The 14,987-nt window shown below is 51.5% G+C and overlaps 1 protein-coding gene across 3 annotated transcripts; it reads left to right on the top strand.

The window, feature by feature from the left end:
- The first annotated feature begins 1,684 nt into the window (after positions 1-1,684).
- Positions 1,685-10,085, top strand: ZIC4 (Zic family zinc finger 4). 3 transcript variants are annotated; one of them, XM_075761176.1, is made up of 4 exons: positions 1,685-2,450; positions 2,559-3,176; positions 7,600-7,924; positions 9,962-10,085. In XM_075761176.1, coding segments are annotated over exons 1-4 (1,425 nt in total). In that variant the 5' UTR covers positions 1,685-1,969; the 3' UTR covers positions 9,963-10,085. The 3 variants fall into 3 exon arrangements, with proteins under 3 accessions (XP_075617291.1, XP_075617289.1, XP_075617288.1); XM_075761174.1 differs by lacking the exon at positions 9,962-10,085 and having other exon boundaries at positions 7,600-8,605; XM_075761173.1 differs by lacking the exon at positions 9,962-10,085 and having other exon boundaries at positions 1,685-3,176; positions 7,600-8,605.
- Positions 10,086-14,987: the final 4,902 nt, after the last annotated feature.

Here is a 14,987-nt window from a genome sequence, read left to right as displayed (position 1 = left end):
AGGAGACCCAAAATATGTAACTGCAGCCCGCCCAGAGTATGCGAAGCTGTGACAAAAATGTCCCCTATGAGGTTATGTACGTCCAACACTTTAACCTTACAGTTTCCGATCATTGCCTGGTAGCTTCTGTTGTGAGAGTAGCTGGGTTGACTTTGCCAGTTTCTTGTTTTACTACTTAACATAAAACCTATTGATCGCCGATACAGTTAAATTTTCACGGCGATGCAAAATTCCGCGCTGGAGGCTTTGCCTGGCGTGCATGCCGTAAAGTACCCACTGCCAAGTTAACAGCAAGTCAATGTCTTAAAACGCTGAGAGTTTGACACGACGGATAGAGACTTAATTGTTGCTTTATTTCGTAAGGCTGCGCGTTTATTGGTGGAGTCATTTTTGTGTCAGGATCTGCATTCTGTGGTAATACCGTGGGCAGATATTTACAGCTGTGTTTTCCTTTTTTGAAGCAGAAGCCCTATTTCTTTCCTCTTTTCCCATGTTTCATTTACTTTTTGAAGTTCACAATCCCCTTCTTTAAACCTTGAGTAGATGCTTCCTTCTGCGCGGAAGCCCTAAGCTTTCCTAAACCTGCAAGGCCCCAGTGCGCGCAGCGGACACCCTAACCTACACTTTCATCACTAGCAACGCAATCCCTGCGGAGAATGTCCCTTCCTTCGGGTGAGAAGCATCAGCACCGAGTCGGTCATGAATGTTTTGCAATGCTTTTCCTTCAAGGCAAGGGTGGTGATTTTACGTGGAACTACTCCGTAAGTGTGCATGTGAGAGAGAGAGAGGGAAAGGGAGAGAGACTCCCTCTTCTGGGTTAAACACTAAGATTCAGTCTAAGCATCACGATTTCTCGCATCGCTCCGGCAGCCAATAACCAGATAACTGCTAAAACTTGTCGAAGGAGCGGAAGGGGACGGGGAATCTTCCAGGAATCCTTTGTCAGGGCTCAGGCCACGGTACGATAGCCCGAGCAACAGGCCAAACGCGTACGCCCGGCAAGAGACTCGGCGGTGCGGCTCCAGCTGCCGGTTCTGCCGGGGAAGGACCCGCTCCCCGCGCTGTCAACAAGTGTCAGGGGCCCGCAGGCTGGTCCGGGGCCGCCGCCGCGGGGGCGCGGGGCCGCCTCGCCTCCCGCTGCTCCGGCCGAGCGGCCGGGACCGGCGGGGCTCTCCTGGGGAGGGGAACCCCGCGAGAAGCCCCCCCCTCCCCCCGCCCCGGGGCAGGGCAGCGGGACCGGACAATGGCGCTCCCCCAGGGCTCCCCCCGCCCGCCTCGGCTTTGTTCCCCCGCGGCCGCAGCCCAGCGGCAATGGCCCGGCGGCGGGGGCGCAGGGCGGCCCGGGGGAAGACCCCTCCCCCGGTCAGGGCCTCCCGCCGCCGGGCCGGGCTGCGGCCGCGGGTCCCGCCGTGCCCCCCACGCCGGGCCGAGGGGCTCCGCGGGTCGGGGGGGGGGGGGGGGGGGCCGGGGGAAGGGGGAACACCCGGCGGCGGCGCATGCGCGGTCCCTCCCCCGCGCGCCCATACACATACGCCCCCCCCCCCCCCGTCGCATCGAGCGATAACCCTTTCAGTCATCAGCGGGACCTGTCATCGGCGACGTCACCGCGGCGGCAGCCAATGGGAAGGCGCGGCGATTGTTTGACCGGTGGGGCCGGCGCCGCGGCCCGGAGGCGGCGCGCGGCCGCTCGCGCCCCGTCCCGCGGCCGCGCCGCGTGGGGCTCCCCGCCGGCCTCGCGGGAGGACGGGCCGCGCGGGGGGACCTCCCCGGCCCGCCGCCGCCAAAAGCGAGCCCCCGCCGTCCCCGCCGAGCCCACCCGCTGGCAGCGCCGCCCGTGCGCCCCGCCGCCGGGGCAGCGGGAACGGGAAACTTTTTCGGGGGGGGGGGGGGAGAGAAAAAAAAAGTTTAGGGGTTTTTTCCCCCCTCTCTCTCCTCCCGCTGTCAGGTGACTTTTTAGCGTTAGAAGCTAATGAGCGTGGGTGCTCTGGGGATCCCAGTGATGGACCCTGCTGCTCTCTCCAGGCGGAACACGGCGCTGAGATTAGTAGACTTGGGGGGGGCTCCTCGCCACCACCACCACCACCACCCCCCTCAGAGCATGACAGGCTTCCCGGGCTTCGCCGGGCACCCCCACGCCACGGCGCCCACGCAGCCGGGGGAGCACGCCGCCGAGTCCCGCCTCGGGCCGCATCCGCTCCGGCCAGAACACATGGGGCACCGCCACCATCCTCCTCCTCAGCATCACCCCGCGGCCCTTAAGCTCAGCCCTGCCCCTCATCCCCACCACCAGCTCCACCACCACCACCACCATCTTCATCATCATCATCATCATCATCATCATCCGGCAGGCCAAGCCGAGGTGGTCTCTAGTCAAACGGGAGCGTTTGGCCCGGCGCAGTCACCAGCAGCCCCTTACCCCGTCTCTCACCCGGCCCAGGCTCTGGCAGCAGGTAGGGACTTCTTCATACGCAGTGACCTGCCGGCCCCACTCATGCCAGGGCTGACCGAGCAGCACCCTGCTGCAAGTTCTCACCACGGACTGTTTGTCTCAACAACAGGTAGCTACCCCGGACACCATGGCCACCACCACCACCACTCAGAAGCTGGGAATCCCTCTCTGTTCACTGGACTCCATGAGCAGCCTCCCCATGCAGCTCCAGGTGGCCATCTAAACGGACAGATAAGACTGGGGTTACCTGGAGAAATGTACGCCAGGTCTGAACATTTCACTCAAGTACCAGCCTCCAGGACAGATCCTTTTGCTGCTTCTTCGCTTCATAGCTTCGGTGGCATGAATCTGAACGTGAATCTGGCTCCACACCACGGCCCGGGTGCCTTCTTTCGTTACATGAGGCAGCCCATCAAACAGGAACTCATCTGTAAGTGGATTGAGTTGGACCAGACTCCCAAAAAATTATGCTCGAAAACTTTCAGCACGATGCACGAGCTGGTGACTCATGTCACGGTGGAGCACGTTGGAGGACCCGAGCAGTCCAATCACATATGTTTCTGGGAAGAGTGTCCGAGAGAAGGGAAACCTTTCAAGGCCAAATATAAACTTGTAAATCACATCAGAGTCCACACAGGTGAAAAACCTTTCCCCTGCCCTTTCCCAGGCTGTGGCAAAGTGTTTGCCAGATCAGAGAATCTCAAAATACACAAAAGAACTCATACAGGTCAGTATGTAAAGCTCTCTTTACTATCTCTCTGTGTTATTCAGCATACTGTTTTGCTTTATTTTATTTTTAATGTATCCTTTGCGTTGTTATTGAATGCACGCCAAGTACTTCTGGAAAATAAATTCTCAGATTTGTTTGCTTCTTTACCGTTTGGAGGGAGGGGGGGAGAAAAGGGGAGGAAAAAGGAGAGCGAGAACAAATCTCAGAATTCTCATCTATTTTTTTTTTTTTTTCGGATTTTGCGGAGAGGCTGCTGTAATGTTTATGTGTGCAGAGCTGTGTAAATATCGAGTGATATAGCTACTATTTCTGCTTATTCACACAGGAGAGGATTTTTTTTTTTTTTGGCAGTTTAAAGTAGTTGGGGAAAAAATGAAATCATTGTGCAAGCTCACAAATTAAAAGTGAACAATAGAAGTTACAACTTGTCTAGTCAGTTTTGACTGATGTCGCTGAGATGCTGCTGCTCGAACATTGTGAGAATAACACAGCTGCGACCTTTTCGTTCAACAGTTTTGTTTTGGGCAGAGGGAGTTTCAAATGTTTGATCTGAATAACACTGACATTTTTAATGAGCATTGCCGTCCAACGAATCTCTGCATTCGCAAATATGGGGAGCTGCAAGTTCTGATTCTCGGGAGGGGGGAAAAAAAAAAAAAAAAAAAAGAAGAAAACCCGGCATTGTTTCGGCCTGTACATTTTGAAATGTCATTTGCAGATCTGTTAAGCGAAATTGGGACATGTGTCAGAAACATCTGTTAGTTCTAGCTAAGAGAAAATAAAGTAACTCGATGGAAGATCTTGCAAAACTATGTTTGAACTCTTCCGGCCAGGAAAACATTTATTATTATTGAAATTGCAGGTAAAAAGTTTTCACACTTCCAGGAGCATCTTGTGAAGTTGTATTAATTAGTTTAGCAGCCGGTGTTTGTAGTCAGTAGCGGTGGCTTTTTTTTTTTTTCCTCCCTTTTTTTTTTTCCCCCCCATCTCTGAAGAAGAAGATAAGAAATAAACCCTTTTTGGAAAATTTAATCTGTTCCAGTGTAGGGTTTTCCACCTCTCACTCTCTCCTGTACAGCCTTATGCACTGCGAGGGAAACTACATAATCCTATCGTAAGATCTGCTTACAGCCAAACGATTTTTTTCGCCTTCCAGTTCATAAAACTCCCCTTCCCCCATGCTTGGTGCAGGGCTTGACCTTCCAGGAGTTCCATTTTTATGATATAACTCGACATGATATAATATGCAGAACGTACACTGATTTCGTATCGCTATCGGCTAAACATAGCACAGAGATTTTACAGCGACCGTCACTCGTCACCTAATTATTTTTCCATCGCTCTATGAATAGCTCGTCTGTGTGCGGGGGGGGGGCGGCGAGAGCAAAGTCGTGTTTCTCTGCTGCCTTCTCGGCCCCCTTTTTCGAGGAGAAAGGAGTGTCCCCGGGTCACATAACTTGTATCCGAGCCAGCTCCTTGTCGGATCAGCACAGGTACAGCCATTAACCGGGAGAGCTCATCCCTTAATGACAGTGTTTTTCTTAAGTAAACAAACTTTTACTGCTCTTTAACGGCCTCACTGTTTGAAGTCTCTGAAGCAGAAAATGGTTAAATTCTTGGGAAAACTGACCTACATCGGAGAGGCAGGCTCAGGGCGAACCCGAGATCGGAGGTTTGCGTTTATTAAACATCATTCCGCGCGTCTGTACTTTTCGCTTTAACTTTCCCGGTGATTAATTGCTGTATTGTGAAAACTCCTGCAGGGCCTTTATGGTTCCACCGTTTCTATTAAACACCCAGAAGTTGTCAAAAACGCAATGTTTCTGAAACCCTAATAGAACTCGCTACGAATTATTCATGAAGACAGTTCTAGATTCAACAGGAAAATTATTGCCTCCTCAAATATTAATGACTTCTGATTTCTCCGAGGCTGGGGAGCAGGCAAAGGGATTTCTGGCGATGTGCGGATTTTCCAGGTTGGCGGATAAGGCCGTTAAGGCGGCGGCAGCGGGACGAGCAGGACGGGCAAGGGATCGCTTCGCCTCCTTCCCAGCGGGCCAGGAACAATAGTGCGAGGCGTGGGACGGAGCCCCTCTCCCTCCCGGGCGGCCCCCGCCGCCCCCGCGCCTCGCCCGCAGCCCCGGGGGCCGCCACCTCCGGCTTCCCCCGCACCCCCCCCCCCCCTCCAACCCCCCCGGAGAAGTTGGTAAATACCTTAATCCACTCCCGGAGACAGGGGATTATGCCACAATTTCCAAGCTGAATTTCACTGAACACTTTTGCCCAGCTACAAGTGTGGGGGTAAAATGGCGGTTGAGATCCTGCGCTTCTCCATCGCCCGGGGAACTTTCTGCGTGGCTGCACCTCCGTGCCCGGGCTGCGGCAGCCAGGACCTGTAAATGTCCTCTCCCTGGCGGGTAGGGATTTCCACGTAAGAAAACCTGCTCTCGCGAAAGGAATACTTGCAAATGGCTCGGATGGCTCCTCTTTATTGAGGCGTTCAGAGAATGCAAACCGGGCAGCTGAGAAAATGCTGCCCTCTTCCCACTCGAAACCTGACTGTACGGAGGGACTTTTCAGTGGCTCTTTCAGGGCGTTAAGCGAAGTTGAACATTTTTCAACTCTCGGGGAAGCGGAATGCGCCGCAGCCCGCTTTTACCTGAATGTAACTCACTTTGCACAAGCAGAGTGCTTATGAGGACGGCTTTCCCTGGGGTCTCCTAACTTACTGCTCGCTTGTACTACGCTAATATCCTTGATTTGTTGTCTCAACTCAGATGCTGAAGGTCAAATTGTTTCCTTACGTGGAAACTGTAATTTGATTATATGCGTGCGTGTGTCAATGCATATGCACCGCTCTACGTCGACCGTATTTGGTTACAGGACCCGCATCTTTTTCTAGGAGACCTTATTTTTAACCTCTTCCACCTTTCCCTCTAACGCTAGGTATTTACCCATTCTCTGTGCAAATGTTAGCGGTGCAGGATGTGGGAGCTCTTCATTGATTATTACAGTGCGGAAAAGACACACTTTAAACGCGGAGCCATGAGCTTTTTCCCACCCACCTTGCATAAAGTGCATTCATGTGAAATATTTGGAATGCCTTCCTTTATGTGCCTCTGTTCGCAGCTGAGGACGAGGTGGGCTGCGTCCCTCCGAAATTTAATGGTGACAAACGGGGGGGGGGGGGGACACCAACAAATTCGGGGAAAAAAACCCCAAACAAACAAACAAACCAAACCCAAAAGCAAAACCTGGAAGCTTTTACAAGTATTGGAAGTCCTTTCGACCACATACGCCATGATGCTGAACACAGTGGCTTTGTTTGCACTTTACGTTTAAGGTTCGGCCGTATCTATTTGTGGTGTCTTCTGCGCCCTGATACTTTTTCCGCTTTGGACGGATGAGGAGGTTGTTTTCATACTCGGTGGGTGCAGGACCCGGGCACTCCGTGGCGAGCAGGTTTTTGCAATTTACTATTATCAGATACAACAATGTAGTCATCATTTCGTCCCGAAGCTGGCTGTGGCGTGTTTCCTTGAAAACCTCCTATATATCGTATATCATGCTCGGTCCACACGATCCGAGGCTAAACTTTCACACAACTCCAGCAACACGATTATATTTCTATTATGCTTAACGTCACTTATCATATTACCAGATAAATTAATCCCGATTGCAATTCCTTCCATGACTGAGTAGGTTCAAATGAAAAGGGAATCCTATTCTCACGACAGTGCCGTGCGCCGGCCTAGTCATCCTCCTGCTGAATCTCTATCGTTTTGCCCCCCCACAATCAATGTCTTTTTGAAAGATTTTGTGCCTTAACACACGGTATCAGCAAGCCGGGGAGCAGGGAAAGGGGGGATGCGGATCTTCCACGGGATTGTAATCAGTGCAAGAATGGAGTAGATGAGATGTGATCTAGCCAGGTTATGAATAATATTTCCACTTGCACCTAGGGGAGTGTGAGAAATGTATTTAACGTGAAAACCTTCCTAGAGATACATCACTGACCGCTCTTTCTGCAGGACATCGGAGTCTGCGGGGACAACACACGTTGTTGGCTCGGAACGAGCACTTGGCCTCTGAGTTTTCCTTATCTTGGGGCTTTGTCTTTTGCACAGAACCCCGCGTTGACACACAGGGCAGGGGAAGGGGGAGGAGAAGCTGGCCGGGCAGGGCGCTCCCGGTACAGAGCCGGCTGCGCAGCTGGGTGGGCACGGGGCGGCGGCGGCGGCGGGGGAGCTCGGCGGGGCGGGCGGGGAAGGACAGGGCCGGTGGCCGGAGGGGACCTGCCCCGCGGAGAACCGTGCCAGGGCCGGAGAGAGGGGCCCGGGGAAGCTGCGGGTTTGGGGGGGTGCTCCCTGCCCCGCGGCCGCCGTCGCTAACGGCTGTGCTCGCCCGTTGCCTCCTGCAGGGGAGAAGCCGTTCAAATGTGAATTCGAGGGCTGTGACAGGCGCTTCGCCAACAGCAGCGACAGGAAGAAGCACTCGCACGTCCACACCAGCGACAAGCCCTACAACTGCAAAGTGAGAGGCTGCGACAAGTCCTACACCCACCCCAGCTCCCTGAGAAAACACATGAAAGTGCACTGCAAATCCCCTCCTCCCAGCTCCGGCTACGAGTCCTCCACGCCCTCCTTGGTGTCCCCCTCCTCGGACTCCGGCCGGGAGCCCCCCGCCTCCTGTTCCCACGCCGAGCCCTCCGCGCCCGCGCAGCCCGCCGCCAACCTGAGCGAATGGTACGTGTGTCAGGGCGCGGGGCTCCGCCGCCCCCCCGCCGCCCCCGCCGCCCCCCCGCCGCCGCGCCCCCACGGCGAGCCCCGGCCCCGCTGCTAGGGCGCTCCGCGGGCGGCGGAGCGGCGTCGGGCGGCCCTCGCCCGGGCCGGGGACGGGGAGCGCTGCTCCGGGGCGCGGGGAGGCCGAGCGGGAGAGGCAGAGTGAGGCGCTTGGCAGAGGGAGAGACGACGCGCTGCGGAGTACGCGGGTGGGCCGGCGTGGGCCCCAGCCTGCGCTCCCGGCACCCCGCACACGGGAGGGCTGCTCCCGCCTCGGCCGGGGTGCTGCCGCCTCCTCCCTCAGTGCCACACACCCCCCCGGCTCTGACCGTCTTGCTCCAGTCTGTTTACAAGCCCACTGATTTGCATTTCCCTTTCCTTTCCTTTCCTTTCCTTTCCTTTCCTTTCCTTTCCTTTCCTTTCCTTTCCTTTCCTTTCCTTTCCTTTCCTTTCCTTTCCTTTCCTTTCCTTTCCTTTCCTTTCCTTTTTTTCCCCCCTTCCCTTCCTTTCCTTTCCCCCTTCCCTTCCCCTCCCCACCCCGAAGGACCAAAGTGGTTTCATACAGATTTTGGCTGTACAGATTTTCTCTTGTCAACAGTACTGTGTGCTGCCGTGTTCTGTTCGCCCACTATTTTCTGCGAGAGTGTTTTGGGGTTGTTTTTAAGAAATATATATAAACTATTATTTGTTACCGAATTGTACAAAATGGATCCATTAAATTCTTTGATTAATTAACCCGTTCGATGGAAGTTTCTGTAAAGAATCTCCTTACTTTTCCCTGTTGCTGCATATAAATACATATATATATGTGTGTGTGTATATATATACATATATATACATTTCCCCCCCTGTAGCCGCTAATAAAGAAAGGCCCGGGGGGTGCGATGATTGACTGTCCATTTTAGCTCCCACTGGTAATGACTTCTAATACCCAAACATGCCCGCCCCCCCCCCCCCCCCCCAGAGCGTGGCTCCTGTTGAACCGTGGGCGCTGGGGCTCCCGGGGGGGCGGAGGGTGAGGGCAGAGCCCGCTCGCTGACGTCACGGCAAGGGCCGGGGCCGGGGTCGGGCAGCCCCCAGCAGCGCGGGGACTCAGGGCCGCTGCTCCACGGCGTTTGCCCTGCGAATAGTCCCCGTTGGGATAAATTCTTGTACCGGTCCGGCAACGTGGCTATAGCATCTTCATCCCGCCCGAGAGCTGCAAGCTGGACCCTACACAAACCCACAGGGTTCACTGCTCTGGCTCAGAGAAAGAAAGGAGGAGGGGAAAAAAAAAATCCCAACAAAATAGATAAACAAACCCCTCCACTGGGGTAGCTTGAAACTGCCGAATGGTGCCGGTTTAATTACTTTAATGATGTTTAAGAATACCAGATAGTATAGGCAAATAAATAGCATGGGCTGCTGGAAGAGGTTTCCATGGCTTGCTGAGTGCAGACGGAAGGCTGCGATAACCGCATCTTCTCGCGTCTGCTACATCACCTCTGCACCCGGGTGACTGGGGTTAGTGTGTGTGTGCAACTGTACACACATGCACAAACACGTACATGTATATATGTATAAATATAAAAGCTACAGGAAAAGGAATCGCTGGTCGGTGGCTAAAAACACCCCCACGCCCAACGCCTTCCCCTGGTGCAGCTTTGTTTTTCTCCCAAGGCACCAAATCGGGGTTCCCTTCTCCACTCGCCCAAACTCGACAACTTTTGCGTTTAAACGCCTCGAATAGCGACAACAGCGTGTCGGTACCGGGAGATACATGTAGGAAAATACCTAGGGGAGAGCAATGTGCGAGAGAGGAGCCTAAACTAGGGGAGAATTGTGCCCCTCTGCAGCCCCTGAGACCTGTGTCGTGGAAACCGAGAGGTACAGAAGCCAGCTGCGGGCAGGGAGGGTGCTTCCATCGTGTCCTGAGATCTGTTTATTTCTTTATTTCTCTATTTACAGAAGTGTTTGGATGTGCAGGCTAATCACCTTTAATTTTTCATTTGCTTGTTACAGATGTCTACCCCGTTGCTCTCAAGGTAATCTAGACAGACGCAGCTGAAAGCCTGAATCTTATGCCTTAGACATCAAAGCAAGCTCGCACAAAGAAGTATTTCTTCACAACGGTGAATCTTCATGGTAAGTTAGGATTTCTATGGCAATAGGCAAGTCATACTTAAATAGTGAAAGGCGAAGTCTGGAGCCCGTCCAGTCTTTTCATTAAGGACATAATATTTACGTCTAACAGGCCCTTTTTCTTGTGTATACAAGTATATATTTTTGTTTGACACGAACTAAATCATTTTCATTTAATTTCCGGTAAACAAAACCCACGCGAACAGGGCACTTGTTCCAGACCATAATAAAAATGGATAAGACTGTCAGGAAGAAAAGGCCCGCTTGAACCGTCGCCTCAGCTCACTTTTGTTTCTGCTTTCTGCCGGGATCAGAGAATGCGTTTGGGATTTGAGGGCGAGTTTCTAAAGGCAAGGAAATGGTTTTTAAGGGGGAAAAGAAAAGGAGAAAGGTCTAATCAAGCTCGGGTTGTTCAAAGGGCCTGATTTTGGGGTTGAAAGTGTGAGTTTTATGGTGCATCAGCATGCCACGTTAGGATCGCTATGGTAATGAGGAGAGCAATAGCAAGCGGCCTTCAAAGGAGGCACACTCCATTTGAGACAGTCTATTAAGATACATTTGCACTGACCTTTGGTTTCATGCTAGCTTAATACACTCAATCTGCTCCCCGCTATAGATATACTTCCTCCACCTAATGCACTCCGGCGGAGTTGGGGTTTGCTGGGCTTCGCCCTCCCCCCCCGAGGCGGGCTCCGCTCAGGCGTTGTAGCCCCGCTCTCCTTCTCCCCAAAGGAAGGGGCTACCAGCCAGGCTCGGGGCAAGCTCCCGTCCCCTCTCCCCAGCATTTCTGACCAGCTTCTCGCCAAACCCGGCCACTAAGTCCGAGAAGTGCTTCCCTCTCCTCTCCACCCCCCCACCTCGCAGGGGAAGATAGGACGGGGACCGAAAGACGCCCTTGGGCTACCTCGGCCCCAGGGAGTAGGTGTGCTGATGGAAGTCCCCCAGGACCCGGTAACGCGGGACGAGGGCCGGGGGGGAGCTGCCCGTGCCCCCCTTCCCACCCCGCCCTGCCCGGCCGGCGCTGCGCGGCCGTGAGCGGAGGCTCCGCGGTGCGGGGGAACTTGACACCCGCACGGCCGGGGCCATGGGCGCTGGGCCATGGGCCCGGGAAAGTTAGAAGTCCATGTTCCAGTAATTGTCTTGTTGTTTATTTTATCCAAGTACCCTAGTGAATAGGGGAAAAATAAACACGATGAAAAAAAATTCAAACAGTTGAGTCGTCTTTAGTGCCAGCCCTTGTGGTTGAATAAAAAGGATGGTCCAATTTCTATTGAGCTGAGAAATCTTTGAAGTGGGAGTTATTATCTGAGAAATTCCTGCTCGTCGTCCTAACAACGCTGATGAAACGTAAAAGGTTCTTTGTCAGCGATTTGTTCTCCTCTCTGTCAAACTCACCCTGCCCGTTAGCTTTAAACCGTTTCTAAAGAGATAAAATCAAACTTTTAAAGATAACTTTAGGGGCCCAGAGGGTGCAGAAAATACCAAACTATCGAATCCTGTGTATAGACATACATCTGGATATATGTGGCTGTGTGAAACTCTGTGTACAGGTCTCCATAGATGTCTGTATGACCTTACTGTTCTAAAGTTGAAATTATGTCCTTTTTTTTTTTTTTTTTGCATTTTATCCTCTGAACTTTTCCATCTAATAAATTATTCCTACACATGTGCTGCACAGAATGCGATTCTTGGGAGAAGGCAGAAACGTTGGGTTTCATTAACACCAGTATGTGACCAACAAACATTCTCTTTCCAGTAGAGTGAAAGCATGAGCGTAGACATAAGAGTAAAAGCTTTGATCATTTTAACAGTCCGAATACCTATTAAGCATGTATATACTGCAATGTATCGAAGTTGTTAACGCATTCAAAGCGATGGCTTCCATATGCTCTCATGTTTTATTGTCCGTAAGTGTAAAGATAGTCAAACTGCATCCCTTTTGTATCTTCATTTTATAAACATCACGGTGTATACTGAAATGATTCTCTGATCAAGGTTTATTTAGTAGTTTCTCACTGGAGATCATTAAATGCTCTGTTCGTAACACGAATTCCTTGAAGTTGTAACTCATCAGTGTACTTCTGGTTTAGTTGCTACAGAATGATCTGAGCCCAATCCTGCCGTTCTAAGCAACCCCATTAATTGAATGGGACTTTTCCTTAGTAAAGACCGAGTCAAACTGCAGTGGAGTGGGTATTATTATTATTATTATTATTATTATTATTGCTATTATTAATCCTGGATCTTGTCATATTTATGGGAAAGCCCACCACATTCCTTGTGAACTGTACAGAGAAGAAACACCTCTGAAAAATGTAGCTCGCAAAAAAAAAAAAAAAAAAAATTTTTTCAGTGTTGATATGCTGTATCTCTTTCCAGACTTCTTATATTCCATATTTTCCTTCAGCACATGTTTGGCAATGAAGGAATGTTCTGTTGTGTGTTTGAACATACTATTTATTTTTAATATTTGGATTTTTTTACAATAAATATTTATAAACGTTTCAATTCTATGGTTATTTTTACAAATGTGCACTTTTAAAATGTGTGTTTGTACTGATGATACCGAGCCATTCCTAAAACACTGTGTAGTCAACCTTGTCTTTCTGTTGGTTTTTATATTAGTTGAAAAAAAAAAAAATAATCCTCAAGCCTGTGTACTTGTAATGTGGTGTACAATCAAGTACTAATGCGTGTTTTTTGTTGGTCTTTAACCTCTTTTAATGTTAATCGTTTTAGGTTGGCATTTGCATTAAAAGAACGAACCAAACCAAAACACTTCTTTGGCTTCATTTCTGACATAACATTTTTCAGATCGGAGACTTTGAATGAATCGTACTTTAGTGACCGAGGCGCGGAGAGCGGACGCAGAGCCCGGTGTCACCCAAGCGGAGCCCTGTCCCTTTGTTGTCCCTCCCCCGCCAGCTCTGCAGTGGCACCCCGACTCCAGCACACGCAGTTCGCGGTTCTGGGGTCACTAACACTCTGGATGTTGGTGAGAGTTTCCAGCCGGAGCCGCCCCCCGAAAAGCTGCTGCTCCCCTCCGCCCCCGAGGGGTTATTGTTTTGGCAGGGCGGGTGAGGGATGAAACTGTTTGTTTGAAGAATTTCCCCCACAAAAAATGTGTCCCTGTCACAGTGACACTTTTATAATGCTCCTAGGATGATTTAGAGCATTTTATTTCTTTTTAAGAGAGGAAATTCGTTCTTCAGTTAAGTAGTCTGAAGGTAAGCCTTCCTCGCCTTGCATATTCCCCTAGCCGATCCCAACACATCGCAGGGTTTCGCAGCTCCCTAACACGCCCCGAGTTTGCTTGGCATGACTTTTTAAACCTCAGCTTTGCAACCGGGAGGGATGCCGCAGCCTTGGGCACACAGCGGCCCGAGCCCCGGCGGGCGTCGTGCGCATGCGCGCTGCCTTGACGCCTGTGGAAAAAAGGGAAAACTTGAAAGAAGTTGCCTAACACAGAGGGATGACAAAAAGCTGGCTTGGGCTGGTAGGAATATTGTCAATAAAGAGTACATTTGACTGCAGAAAGAGAGAGAGGGAAAGAAAATAATTAAAGAAAGAAAAGAATTCAAGAAAAAGAACCGAAGGAAAACATTTCTGCTGGTCTGTAAAAGACAAAAAAATGGCCCATAAAGGAAAGGAGGGCTAACAGTACATGCTAATTAAAGAATACAATTCTATGGTCTATAATGATTGAGCGAAGACATGTACTTATTACACTTGACTGTCAACAAGGGAAGGAATGTCCCCTCAGACAACATGGTGAGAGACGTGTGGGCATTATTAGTGGTCCTTTTATAGACATTGCCTTTTCTTTCTCAATGCTGACAAACCATTTTGGAGGGAACCATCCCCTGTTGCTTCCTATCATCGATCCCCATGCAAGCCCCTGCATTGTGCAAGTGCATTAATTAAAGACCATTCATTTAACAAAAGAACATTGTATGTTCAGGAAAGGAAGATTAGAAATATGAATCAGTTACCGAGACCCGTTTCCGCCGCCTTACCGGGAGAAGCGGAGGGGAAGGAGGTGCAGCGTGCGGTTAAACACACTGCACCTCCCCAGCCTGAGCGGGGGCTCGGCCACCATTTAGGCTAATTGGGACAGAAACCCTGAAACGGATTACAATTGGGGGAGGGAGGGGAAGGAAAAAAAAAAAAAAAGGGTTGTTGTCAAGTGTCTCTGTGTGCGTCGGATTGCTTAGCCCTCCCCTGCGCCCCCGCCAGCCTGCCCGCTCCGAGGGGCCGGCCCGGCCCGGCCCGCACCGCTCCGCACCGCTCCGCACCGCTCCGCACCGCCGCCGCTTCCCGGGGCCGGTCCCCCCCTACCCGGGAGCGACCTCGTCCAGGGCTGGTGTGCGTGAGTACACACATCCCCACGCACATTTGTTATGTCAACGGGATTTGTGCAGCTGCACGTAGAGGCACAGACACACAGACGTGCGCCCATCCTTCCCCATCCCTTGCCTGCCTAGATTTTTCCAGTCGGAAGGAAAAACCAGCTGGTTCCCCAAAGCCGGTCGCGACACGAGCGTGAGAAGGTAGAAGGAGAGCGCAGGGAAGTGGAGGTTATGCGGGAGTGGGGGAAGGAGAGAAGCCGGATTCCCAGTGTCACCCACATGACTTGCTAAGCGGCTCCAGCTTCTCTAAAACCTCTGGGCCATATGTTAGTTTATTTACACCCTTTGTCTTTTCGTGTGTCGCCTGGTGAAAGAATATTCCTGGGATATAAATGAAAGTAAGCTAGAGTAAACAAACAAGGGGAGCCCCTGCTTAAGGGATATGTAACATTTCTGAGATCCCAACAGAGCACGTCGTTCCCATGGTTATAATGGGGCCAGAATAGCAATTAAAGCTTTTAGTTAAGACCCCCAGATTTTTAATGCTGAATGACAGA

Source organism: Balearica regulorum, chromosome 9 (genome assembly GCF_011004875.1).
Source record: "Balearica regulorum gibbericeps isolate bBalReg1 chromosome 9, bBalReg1.pri, whole genome shotgun sequence".
In the NCBI taxonomy this organism is placed as follows: Eukaryota; Metazoa; Chordata; class Aves; order Gruiformes; family Gruidae; genus Balearica; species Balearica regulorum.
This window is presented reverse-complemented; position numbering and strand designations above follow the sequence as displayed.

Excerpts from the sequence above, each read along its gene's own strand:
- ZIC4 (XM_075761173.1), top strand. The coding sequence starts at position 1,970 with ATGAGCGTGGGTGCTCTGGGGATCCCAGTGATGGACCCTGCTGCTCTC. Across the intron at positions 3,177-7,599 it reads ACACAAAAGAACTCATACAG|GGGAGAAGCCGTTCAAATGT; the intron begins GTCAGTATGTAA and ends TGCCTCCTGCAG.